Here is a 12,353-nt window from a genome sequence, read left to right as displayed (position 1 = left end):
CATGAACAAGATGAGGATTAATGCTTTATTATTATTTTATGATAATGTAGTTAATATTAATCTGTTTATTCCCAATATTAAGATGACAAGTTTAGGTAAGTACGTTTTAGCAAATATATATATATATATATATATATATATATATATATATATATATATATATATATATATATAATAATGTACATGTATGTATGTGTATATATACATATGTTTATTTATATATACGTATATAGGTGTGTATATATATAATAGATAGGTACAGAAATATAATTATATATATAAATACATACACATATATAGCGAGAGAGAGAGAGAGAGAGAGAGAGAGAGAGAGAGAGAGAGAGATGTGTGAGCGTTTTCACTTTGTTTTTATTTTGATTATTATGATGCATTCCGTTATAACATATAAATATACTTCATATACTACAGGTATTTTGCTTATTACATCATATTTTTACAGGTACTTTTTAAGATCTTGGGTATTCCTTATCTCCTCGTTACGATTTGAGTATCTCAGAATATTTCATGATTTTTGCTTCTCTTTAGATTATATTAGTTTCTGTAAATGGGTATTCCACTGTTATTTTAATATTATTTTCATGTGTTATATATAATCATTTAAGGCTTTTAAGTATAAAAAAGCAATTTCTTCTGAGAATTATAAATACCATGTGTGAATCTGCGTCTGTATATACTTTGTTTATTCATAGTGATTTATTTTTCATTCATTGTGAATTAACTTTCATTATTAGTGAATTATTTTTCATTCCTAGTGAATTTCTTTCATTCATAGTGAATTACTTTTCATTCATTGTGAATTACTTCTCAATCATAGTGAATTACTTTCCATTCATTTTTAATTACTTTGCATTTACACTGAATTATTTTTCATTCATTGTGAATTACTTGATATTCATTGTGAATTATTTTTCAGTCATAGTGAATTACTTTCCATTCATAGTGAATTACTTTTGTTGTCATGTAAATATGTCTTGTGAAGGGTATCACAGCAATGCGGGTATGGACTGGCTAGATCCGTATTATTTATTTATTAATTTCGTTATTTACTTATTTAATTTTGCCAGACAGTCCTTGAATGATTAATGTAAATGATCACTGCTAATTACTATTATTACAGAACCACCACAGGTAGCCCCCTTCACCTTCCCCAAATCGATGAAGGCAGGGACCAGGGTGGCTGTACAATGCGTCGTCCAAGGGGACCCACCTGTGTCCTTGACCTGGCTTCATAACTCCGCGCCAGCCACAGCTACACCAGGGGTCAAAGAATCTCCCCTTGGGGAATTCATCTTGGCCCTGTTCATCGAGAAACTGCGGCCCCACCACGCGGGGAACTACACCTGCCAGGCCAAGTCCCCAGCCGCTACAGTCACCCACACGGCGTCCCTACACGTCCACGGTAATCCTCTGGCGTTTTTATCCTCCGAAGGGAAATGATTTTCAGTGATTCTGTTTCTCTTCCAGTGCCCCCTTCCATTAAGCCCTTCGACTTCGGGTCTCTGGTCTCCGGGATGAGGACTACCGTGACCTGCGCCGTCCAGACGGGCGACCCGCCCTTAACCCTCCTGTGGCTGAGGGATGGTCACCCTCTCCAGCAGTCTGCTGAGCTCCAGATAAGCCAGCACGACTCTTTCTCGTCCAGTCTCGTGCTGACGCAGGTTAGGCCGACGCTGACGGGGAACTATACGTGCGTTGCACGAAACGAGGCGCGGGAAGTCCGCTACACTGCGCAGCTTCTCGTGCGCGGTAACGTACAAAATTTATAGCCCCAACTGTACGCCCGAAAACCAGCGCACTGATTGATGGCACCTTTTTATATAACCTGAGCACCACCCAACCTCCCCACCAAGGCACTGCACAGAATTTGATTGATGACTTGGCACTTAGATTTTGGTATTTTTTCTTTTTTTGGCACTTTACTACACCTGTCGTTATCTTAGCACTAAGCACCTATGTTGACAACTTAGCACGTAATCTCTCATAGCGATAATTTAGCACCTAAGCACTTATATCGAGATATTTCAGCACCTGTATCGAGATAATTTAGCACCTAAGCACTTATACTGAGATATTTCAGCACCTAAGCACTTATATCGAGGTAATTTAGATCCTAAGCACTTACATCGAGAAATTATAGCACCTAAGCACTTATATCGAGATGATTTAGCACCTAAGAACCGTCACTTTTCCGTGAATACGTTTCCAATGGGTTCACAGCTCATTATTTTTGGAGCCTTCATTTTCAAGGCTCAAATTTTTTTATTTAAAATTCAAATACGAAAATAAACCAAATTTTGCATTTGATTGGTTTAGTTTGGTTAGGTTACTAGTATCTAAACACAAACAGCCCATTGGAAACGCGTTTAGAATGTTTAGTTAGTAAAATTTCTTCTTAATTGTTATATGAATTAGTTGTAACAAATCTCTCTCTCTCTCTCTCTCTCTCTCTCTCTCTCTCTCTCTCTCTCTCTCTCTCTCTCTCATACCACCTTTAGCACCAGAATTTGTTGATGTGAATTCTCCTCTCTCTCTCTCTCTCTCTCTCTCTCTCTCTCTCTCTCTCTCTCTCTCTCTCCACCTTTAGCACCAGAATTTGTTGATGTGAATTCTCCTCTCTCTCTCTCTCTCTCTCTCTCTCTCTCTCTCTCTCTCTCTCTCTCTCTCTCTCTCTCTCTCTCTCTCTCTCTCTCTGTGACATTTAGAATAAAAAAAATATTATTTTAAATGTATGTTAATCTCATAATTAGTTATGATATGATAACTGATTAATATTTTAGACAGGAGTTCTGCATAGACAACTTGCAAACAGATAACATGTTATTATATTTCCCTAATTTTACGAGACACGAACCATTTCGTAAATCCCTTTCACACGAAATATCTCCATTCGTAACGAAAATGAATCTTCCTTGCGTGTGTTTAACTCATTGTACTTAAAAAAAAAACTATTTATTTAAATACGGTCTTTTACGAGGATGAATAATCATTACCAATATGGAATCCCCTCTTTATAGCAACCTGGACATAGAGTTTTTTTTTTTAATAAGGGCTCTTCATTAAAGGCTCTGGATTATAGAGTTAGTTCACGCTCTCCTCTCTTCAGTTGATTTTTGTTGTGATGCCATAGTGTTTTAGAATTTTAAAGTGGTTTTTGTGTGTGTGTGTGTGTGTTTTTTTACATGTTGGACAAAAAACGAGCGTTTAATCTTGATTCGTAAAGTGTTACTGATTGATTTGTCTTTTTTTGTGTTTTTTTTATTTTTGTGTGTATGTGTTTTTTTTTTTCTTGGATGAAAAACGAGCGCATAAACTTGATTCGTAAAGTGTTACTGATTGGTTTGTCTTTTTTTTTTTTACATTGTTTCATCAGAACCAAACCTTCCTTTTATTAAAACAATTAATTAAAAAAAACACCCAAACGTGTGTTTTGATACAGACCGTATAACTTATAAGTAAATCTCGTTAGAGACAAAACCCACTATTTTGAAACAATTTATATAAAAACACACAAACCTTTGTTTCGATACAGATCGTGTAAACTCTAAGTAAATCTCGTTAGTGACAAAACCCACTTTTTTAAAATAATTTCTATAAAAGCACACAAACGCTTGTTTTGATGCAGACCGTATAAGTTCTAAGTAAATTTTGTTAGTGACCAAACCTTCCTTATTTTTCAACAATTTATTAATAAATGTACATCAGAGTTTCAGCGAATTTTATATATAAATAATACTTTCAAAAGTCGCAAGCTACAACTCACAATATGTTCAACCCAACCACAAACAAAGCTCTTGGCAGAATTAAACGTAATTCTCAGCAAAAATCATTTTCGAAGACGTCAGAGGCCATTAGGATAATGATACTCGCCGGTACGTCTCTAATTACACCTGCTTGCTCGTATTGTACATCTGTAATGACCTCTGTTACTCCCCTGTTATACGTTTGCGAGCAACATACGCTCGCTGAAGAGATTCCCGCGAGCAACGTACGCTCGCTGAAGAGATTCCCCCTGTCAGACTTATAACCTTGGTTATAAGTAAAGGTCGTAGGACCTTGGTTATAAGCAAACGGTTAAGACCTGGGCTGTAAGTTATTCCCCAAGGATTTGAAACGTCGTCTTGGGATTCCCGAGGTCTATGTAACAGCAGATAAGAGTGACATCAGTATTAGTTAGGATTTGCATAATGTCGATTATTACTTTTGCAATGTCGGTTCGTGCGTTTATATATGTAAACATTAACTCTGTATATGAACATGTTTTACGTATGCGTCCTCATTCGCCTGTTTTAGAAGGGAGGAATATTAGCCTCTGTTTTTCCATTAATAAGATCGTTTTGTTTAGTCAATCTTATTATTATTAGTAGTAGTAGGTTTTTCTTCTCTAGATCGAGAACGGGACATGCTGTTTATCATGGCCACAATAATATTCAATGGTATTCTAGTTGATTTTATAAAAAAGTTACAAAAGCTTCTTTATAAAATCAACAAGAATACCATTGAATATTATTGTGGACCTAATATACAGCATTATTATTATTATTATTATTATTATTATTATTATTATTATTATTATTATTATTATTATTATTATTATTATTATTATTATTGTTGTTGCTGTTGTTGTTGTTGTTGTTTAGTCAACCTTTTTATTATTATTATTATTATTATTATTATTATGGTCCCTGTGATATGCCATCTTTCTGCTTTGAAGCATATTCAAGACATACCATAAGATATAATAAGTTGCTTTTACCCCTTCGAAAAATATCTAAGAACATCGTCCAAAGAATATCCTTTACATTCTTGACTGTTAAAGAATGATTCCAGCAGTTCTTTCAACATACTTAGCTAAGAACAAGTTCCCAAAGATTTCGAAGTGTTCTCTGTGGAAACACAGAAGCTGTATTTACCAAGTTTGAGACCATTTGGTTTCCCTTCGTTTTCTTACAGGTTTTCTGACAAATTATTATTATTATTATTATTATTATTATTATTATTATTATTATTATTATTATTATTATTATTATTATTATTATTATTCAGTAAACGAAACCTATTCACACGGAACAAGCACACAGGGGCCACTGACTTGAAATTCAAGCTTCCAAAAAACGCTGGTATTAACCTCCCGACCCCACACTGCAGCAGTAACTGATCATGATACAGAGAAAATGATTTTTCATCGCCCTGGGGGAAACGCGAACCCGCGACATCTGAGTGGCATACCACGACACTAACCACTGTACCAGCGGACCAATTGAAAGAGAACGAATACATATACTTGTTGACAAGTTAGGAACATCAAGTTTTGGCCAAAAAAATATTAGGTTTTGTCGCCTTAACCGGTCGACCTCCCTTGAGGTTTTGTGAAAGAATTTTTAAATGTTATGTACCTGTCCACAGAGAGAGAGAGAGAGAGAGAGAGAGAGAGAGAGAGAATAGGATGCATGTTATTTCAAACTATTGCTTTCTACCATTCTTTTTTTTTTTATCACGATGGCGGTCACAGAGCTTCAAAATTTAGGTCAGTCTTTCTCTCTCTCTCTCTCTCTCTCTCTCTCTCTCTCTCTCTCTCTCTCTCTATATCTATATATATATATATATATATATATATATATATATATATATATATATATATATATATATATATATATATATATATATATATATGTGTGTGTGTGTGTGTGTGTTGTGTGTGTGTGTGTGGGAGAGAGAGAGAGAGAGAGAGACAGAGAGAAAGAGAAAGAAACAGCAATAGCCTTTACACAGAAAAAGTTGTTATCTTGCAGTTTACCGTAAAAGATTCATAAGGTTTCTCGCGCGCGTGTGTGTGTGTGTGTGCACGCGCCTGTGCGTGTGTGTGGAGGTAAATTTCCTGAATCCAATCTTTCCCTCTTCCGCTTGTGGATGAAATGAAAATGGACCCGTATAAGTTCCCCCTGCCATCAAGTAATGGATAAACCCCAGTTGTAAAGATTCCTCTTGCGTTCTGCTTTCTATATACACTTCCTATACACTCTTTCTATATATTCATATGGTGACACAGACGTTTAATTTCTATAGAAAGAACAGGCATAGATTGAGTGCATATGCTTCATTCTTTTCTGGTTAAATTTCCTTGTATTATTAGGGGTTACTTTTTCATATCTATATACACTTTCTATATACACTTTCTATATATTCATATGGTGACCTAAAAACATGCTTACGATAAGCAAGAGGCAGAGATTGAGTGCATATCCTTCATACTTTCCTTGTAATATCAGTGAATTACTTTTTTACATCTATATACACTTTTTCTATACACACCTTCTGTATATTCATATGGTGGCATAGAAGCATACTTACATATTATATAGACAAGGGCCATAGATTGAGTGCACATGATTCATACTTTACTGGGTGGAATTCCTTGTAATATTAGTGCATTATTCTTTCATATAAAATACGCTCTACTGACTTTCTGTTTATTCATAGGGTGCCATAGACGTTTACTTTCTATATAACAAGAGGCATAGATTGAGTGCATATGCTTAATGATTTACTGTGAGAATTTCCTTGTAATATTAGGAAATTATTTTTTTCACATTATATATACTTTCTATAGATTCATAATGTGATATAGAAGCGTATTTTCTATATAAACAGCAGGCATACATTGATTGCATGTGCTTCATATTACCGGGTGAATTTCCTTGTAACGTTAAGGAAATTATTTTGTGAGTCGTATTTTGAAATACTTCACATTTACAATGTCTTTTATTCCTTTTAAAAACCGCAAAGAAAAAAAAAATAAAACCCAATAAAAGCAGCGAAAAGGCCCAAAGGTAATTTGTCTCTGCGGAACAAAAGTAAAACCTCACAAAAAAAAAAATAATAGAAAAAAAAATTCAAAAATAAAAAGAGGGAAGCTTTTTGTTCCCAGACAGAGAATATAAAAAAAAAGTTTGTGAGTCCCCCGTCAGAGTATGTTCCAGGAGGAATGGGCTGAAATTGAAAAATTCCTAAAATTGGGAAAAAGCTTTTGGCTCTCTCTCTCTCTCTCTCTCTCTCTCTCTCTCTCTCTCTCTCTCTCTCTCTCTCTCTCTCTCTCTCCCAGAACGATTGTGACATCCGTTGGCCGCAAACCACAAGTGGAATAACTCCCCTTTCCTCTCCCAGTCGGCGTATTGACAACAAAAACAACAATAAATTGGCTGATTTCTCATGTTTTGCCTGTGGTAGGTTGTGTGTGGGTTCCTCTCTCTCTCTCTCTCTCTCTCTCTCTCTCTCTCTCTCTCTCTCTCTCTCTCTCTCTCTCTCTCTCTGAGCGAAAATAGAAACTGGTTGTCTGAGTAACTATCCCCAGCTCCAGTCCAGTCGTCCTATTGACAACAAAAACAACAATAACTTGTCTAATTTCTCATGTTCTGCCTCTGATAGGTTGTGTGTGGCTGCCTCTCTCTCTCTCTCTCTCTCTCTCTCTCTCTCTCTCTCTCTCTCTCTCTCTCTCTCTCTCTCTCTCTCTGAACGAAAGTGGAAACTGGTTGTCTTGTATTGTCATATTCTGAGAAACTCAGAGAAATCCCTTGTGTTGTTCTGAAGATTATATCTGTAACTTGTCTCTAGTTATCAAGTTGTTTTGAGAGAAACCTTTTGAAATATGTTTTTTTTTTTTTTTTTACTGTTCCTCCTAAATTTAGTTCTCGTCCCCTCCAGAAGGTGGAGCCAGAACATTCCTCCAATAAAAAAAAAATAGAAAACCGAAAGTTATGAAAGACGAAAATTCTTTTTTCTGCCCTCGAGGTCTCCCCAACAGAAGTCTGGAGGATGCACTAAAAGTGCAATTTGTGGTGATATTTCTCTCCCCTACCCTTCCCCACTCCCCACCTCGTCATTTTTGTGTGTGTGTGGACGGTTTTGTCTCCGTCACTGAAGTAGAGGTGAATGAATGAGGAATTTATTCACTGAAGTATTTCGGGATTTTTCTGAATTTTTCAGCTACTTTGGCTGTCGTAGTTTGCGTTCAGTTTTGAAAGATTGTAATACGTTGTGATTTCAGTATTTTCAGCTACTTTGGCTGTCGTAATTTGCGTCAGTTTTGAAAGATTATAGTACATTTAACTAAGGCCTACGGCCTTGTATTCTAATTTATTTACATTTTTATGTATTTATTTATTAATTTTTTTCTTTTCTAATAACTGGTCTGTCCTTTCAGTATTTCCTGATACCTTCCACTACTTCTTTCAAATGAGCACCATAATATTCTTGGGAAGCTTGAATTTCAAGTCACTGGCCCCTGAGGTGGGCTTGTTCCTCATGAATAGGATTCAGCTTTTGAATAATAACAATAATTGCTTCATAGATACTAACAACAGAAGGTTCTCCTACTCTCTTACGAGAGATAGCTGAAGAGAAAGCACTTCAGATTCTTGCTAAAGATTTCAGTCACAGGAAACCATCCTGTAGCTCAAATTCGTGCAAACTACGAGTGTGCTAATCCTAAAGTACTTATTTGTGACCTATATCTGGAAGGACCCATCCGTATCAGTTCTGCACCGCTCCCCGCCCCCCTCCCACAAAAAAGACATTGAGTCTGTGATCCCATTTCCTATGATCAAATCAGCTCCATTTTCTATGATAAACTTCATTTAAACAGCTGATCCCCTTCCTCCGTTTTCTCTCGGAGAGTTCTTGTTCGCAGAGGGATTTTGGAGCTCTCGGTGGGCCAAAAAGTTTTTGGGGATGGTTAGGGAGGGGGGTGATTTTCAGTCGTTCATAAATAAGACTGAATATAAGTGAACTTCCGGACAGTCTTAGAAGCCGAGAGACTCATAATCTGGTCCTTCATAATAATTTCTTTAAACCTGTAAATACTCTCCACTTTGTTCAGACAGGCTTGTCAGATACAGGTCAAATTTATAATAATGTTAATGTAAAAACGTAACCAATTAACTCCTAAATAAAGTCAGAGGTCACATTTTATACTGTATCTGACAGAGCTATTAAGTAACCATTTTTTTTTTTCAACATTTTCCTTCTAATAATTATTTTGCGCACACTGTAGACCTTTAGATGCGTGTCAAAGGTTGGATATGATTGATTCAACTGGAAAAACACCATACAATTATGGGTAGTTTGTTATATGTTATTTTGATGTTTGTTGTAAGGTCATGAAACTTAGTACGTTGACCTTTGAAGGGAGGGTCAGGTCATGGAGATCTGAAGACAAAGAGAAGGAATATTAAAACATTTGATAATACTTATAAAAGTAAGTAGGGATGGTTTAAGGAATAATAGTTATGATACTCTGTTATTATTATTATTTTTTTTTTATAAGTACCGAAGTCGAAGGGATGCCAGTATTTGCTAAATAATTAAGCAAAATATTTTAATGAATAATTTTATAGTATTCCCCCTTAAAATCAGAAATCTGTATCTAATTAATTTTCATATCTTTTATATAAGAAATCCTGCGATCAGAAGGGCAATAAGGATTCCTCAAATCTCTTGTCATCTTTTGATATCCTACAATCCTCCCCATTTCTGGTCATCCTGCCTAGGTCATTTGTCTTGATATATGTCAAACTACTTATAGATCTAACATCATTTCTTGTTAGACAAAATCCTTGCTTATGACTTTCTTCCGTCTCTTGTAAATTCGTTTGAAGATTTTCGAATTACTTTTTATTTTCTGTTTTATTGAGACTCATTTTACATTTACAGTTTTCAAGGCGCCATTGGTCGGTATCGTAGCCTTAGCTTACCGTAGTTCCTTATTTCGTATCGTAAATACAGGATTGAAACAGTTTTATATATGAATTTTCATTGCAAGTGGTTCATATTGTGCAGCAAAATATAGGCGAAAAGAGGCATTAAGAATCTCTCTCTCTCTCTCTCTCTCTCTCTCTCTCTCTTTACTGTCTTTTCCCGTCGTTCTGGGATTGTTGCACATTAAAAGCGTACGCGCCCGTAGAGGGGTAGTGCCGTGCACCTCACGGATTGTACTGTAGGCAATACTAAAGGTTTTTTGCTGCGTCCCTTCGGCCCCTAGCTGCAACACTCTTTCATTCCTTTTACTGTACCTCCATTCATATTATCTTTCTTGCATCTTGCTACCCACACTCTCTTAACAATTATTTCATAGTGCAACTGCGAGGTGTTCCTCCTGTTACGCCTTTCAAACCTACCTATACTCAGTTTCCTTTCCAGTGCTGAATGACCTCGTAGGTTCCAGTGCTTGGCCTTTGGCCTGAACTCTGTATTCCTTCCCTCCCTAAAAGCGTACGCGGGATAGTTGATGTTTTGCATACATTTAGGTGTAAAACTTTGTCTTTGGTGACAAATAAAATTGTAGGATCTTTTGAAACTGATCCTGTAACAGATGAAGGATTAAATTGACTCTAGGGAAACAGCGTGAAATGAAAAGTAGTACCAAAGTTATTAAACTAGGAAAAGGGTTTAACTTTCAGTGATAGAACTTGTAAACAAACCACGACATTTTCGCCACTCGTCTGAATTGTAGGATATCTCAGGAGTCTGAGTTGGAGAGAAGGAACTCGAAAAGAATCCAAGGATCTGATTCTTTCCAACACAGAAGAAGCTTCATCTCTCCCTCGTAATCTCATGCCATTTCCCTCCCTCTTTCCAACAGTGCCACCGAGATGGGTTGTCGAGCCACATGACGTCAGTGTTGTCAGGGGGGAAGATGCCCACCTCACTTGTCATGCCACTGGGTTCCCGCATCCTACTGTCACCTGGAAGAAGATCCCACCAGGTAAACAGTGAAGATAGTCGATCTCTATGGTTATGTTTGTACGTAAGTAATGACTTTCGCAACTTTGTGAGCAGTTAGTGAATGTTATTTGTACTGTAAGGTGCAAATTCAGCTGTAGATTCTAAAGACACTCATGACTGATTAAACATTTCTGATCTCATTTTGCTCACAGATAGATGTAAGAATTAAGACAATCTCTGAATAAGGGAGCATTCCTAAACTCATATTTCATCACAGGTAGATGTTTAAGCAGTTGGCAAATGTTATTTGTACTGTAAGTTAGGTGCAAATTCAGATGTAGATTCCAAAGACGCTCACATGATTAATTAAACCTTTCTGATCTCATTTTGATCACAGGTAGATGTAAGAACTAAGGCAAAGACTCTGAATAAAACATTCCTTAAACTTTTTCTGATCACAGGTAGAGACAAGAGTTACAACAACGTCAACATCGGCATGGATGTTGTCATGGGCGTCCCTATAAGTCGAACTTGGAGCAACGGGACGTTGATTGTCAGTTCAGCCACTGAGGAAGCCGAAGGGAACTACCTTTGCGAAGTCAACAACGGCGTTGGGACTGGATTGTCGGCCATCATCAGTCTACAGGTGCATGGTGAGTGGTAGAAATTAATCGTGTTCGCATTTCTTACCTGGATTTATATACATTGGTTCTGGAACTTTCATTATAGAAAGAAGAGGGGAATAGACACTACTCGCGTTCGTGTTTCATACCTGGATTCATATACAGTAGTTCTGGAGCTTTCTGAAAAGAAAGACGTGTTTCATACCTGTATTCTTATACAGTAATTCTGGAGCTTTCTAAAAAGAAAGAAAATTGGTATGTAGACTGCTCGTGTTCGTGTTTCATACCTGGATTTATATTCATAGTGCAACTGCGAGGTTTTCTTCCTCTTACACCGTTCAAACCTTTTTACTGTCAGTTTCCTTTTCAGCGCTGAATGACCTCATAGGTCCAAGTGCTTGGCCTTTGGCCCAAATTCTATATTCAGTTCAATTCAATTCAGCTCATTTCATGTCACCTTTCTAAGCCTGAATAACTACCATGTTCAGAAGATTCGTCTCTTTCAAAAGATACGTTTGTCATATTCTGTCATTTTCGTGTCTGCGTCCTCTCCCGTGGCATGTTACACCTCTTATACTATTTGTTTGTGCTCTTATTTTGTCCATCGTGTGATATACGTCGCTTTTGCGCTCTTGCGCAATGTGTCAATTGCAAGAAGCTGTCTGCTTTGTGGTGTGACTGTTTCTTATATCGGAAGGTTCAAAGTTATGTCATTTCATCCACTCTTTCCGCGTCTCATGTGGCTTGGCCCTTGGCGTGATACGTAATGGCATCTTGTAAAGAAGAAGAAGAAGAAGAAGAAGAAGAAGAAGAAGAAGGAAGGAAGAAGAAGAAGGAGGAGGAGGAGGAGGAGGAGGAGGAGGAGGAGGAGGAGGAGGAGGAGGAGGAGGAGGAGGAGGAGAAGGAATACAAGAAGAAGAAGGAGGAGGAGGAAGAGGAATACAAGAAGAAGAAGAAGAAGAAGAAGAAGAAGAAGAAGAAGAAGAAGAAGAA

At 36.9% G+C, this 12,353-nt stretch overlaps 1 protein-coding gene across 7 annotated transcripts in view; it reads left to right on the top strand.

Annotated features, from left to right (window-relative positions):
• The window catches only part of LOC136832667 (cell adhesion molecule Dscam2-like), a 787,908-nt gene that overhangs the window by 747,106 nt on the left and 28,449 nt on the right, over nt 1–12,353 (top strand). For 6 of the 7 annotated variants that reach the window (XM_067093969.1, XM_067093965.1, XM_067093968.1 and 3 more), the window contains exons 14-16: nt 1,486–1,767; nt 10,655–10,777; nt 11,199–11,390. In XM_067093969.1, the coding sequence (XP_066950070.1) occupies nt 1,486–1,767; nt 10,655–10,777; nt 11,199–11,390 (597 nt within the window). Of the gene's footprint in view, nt 1–1,138; nt 1,421–1,485; nt 1,768–10,654; nt 10,778–11,198; nt 11,391–12,353 lie in introns of all 7 variants that reach the window. The other variant, XM_067093963.1, reaches the window with a different exon arrangement.

The sequence above is a fragment of the Macrobrachium rosenbergii genome, chromosome 50 (assembly GCF_040412425.1).
Source record: "Macrobrachium rosenbergii isolate ZJJX-2024 chromosome 50, ASM4041242v1, whole genome shotgun sequence".
Lineage (NCBI taxonomy): Eukaryota > Metazoa > Arthropoda > Malacostraca > Decapoda > Palaemonidae > Macrobrachium > Macrobrachium rosenbergii.
The sequence above is the reverse complement of the archived record's forward strand: the minus strand, read 5'-3'. Positions and strand labels throughout refer to the sequence as shown.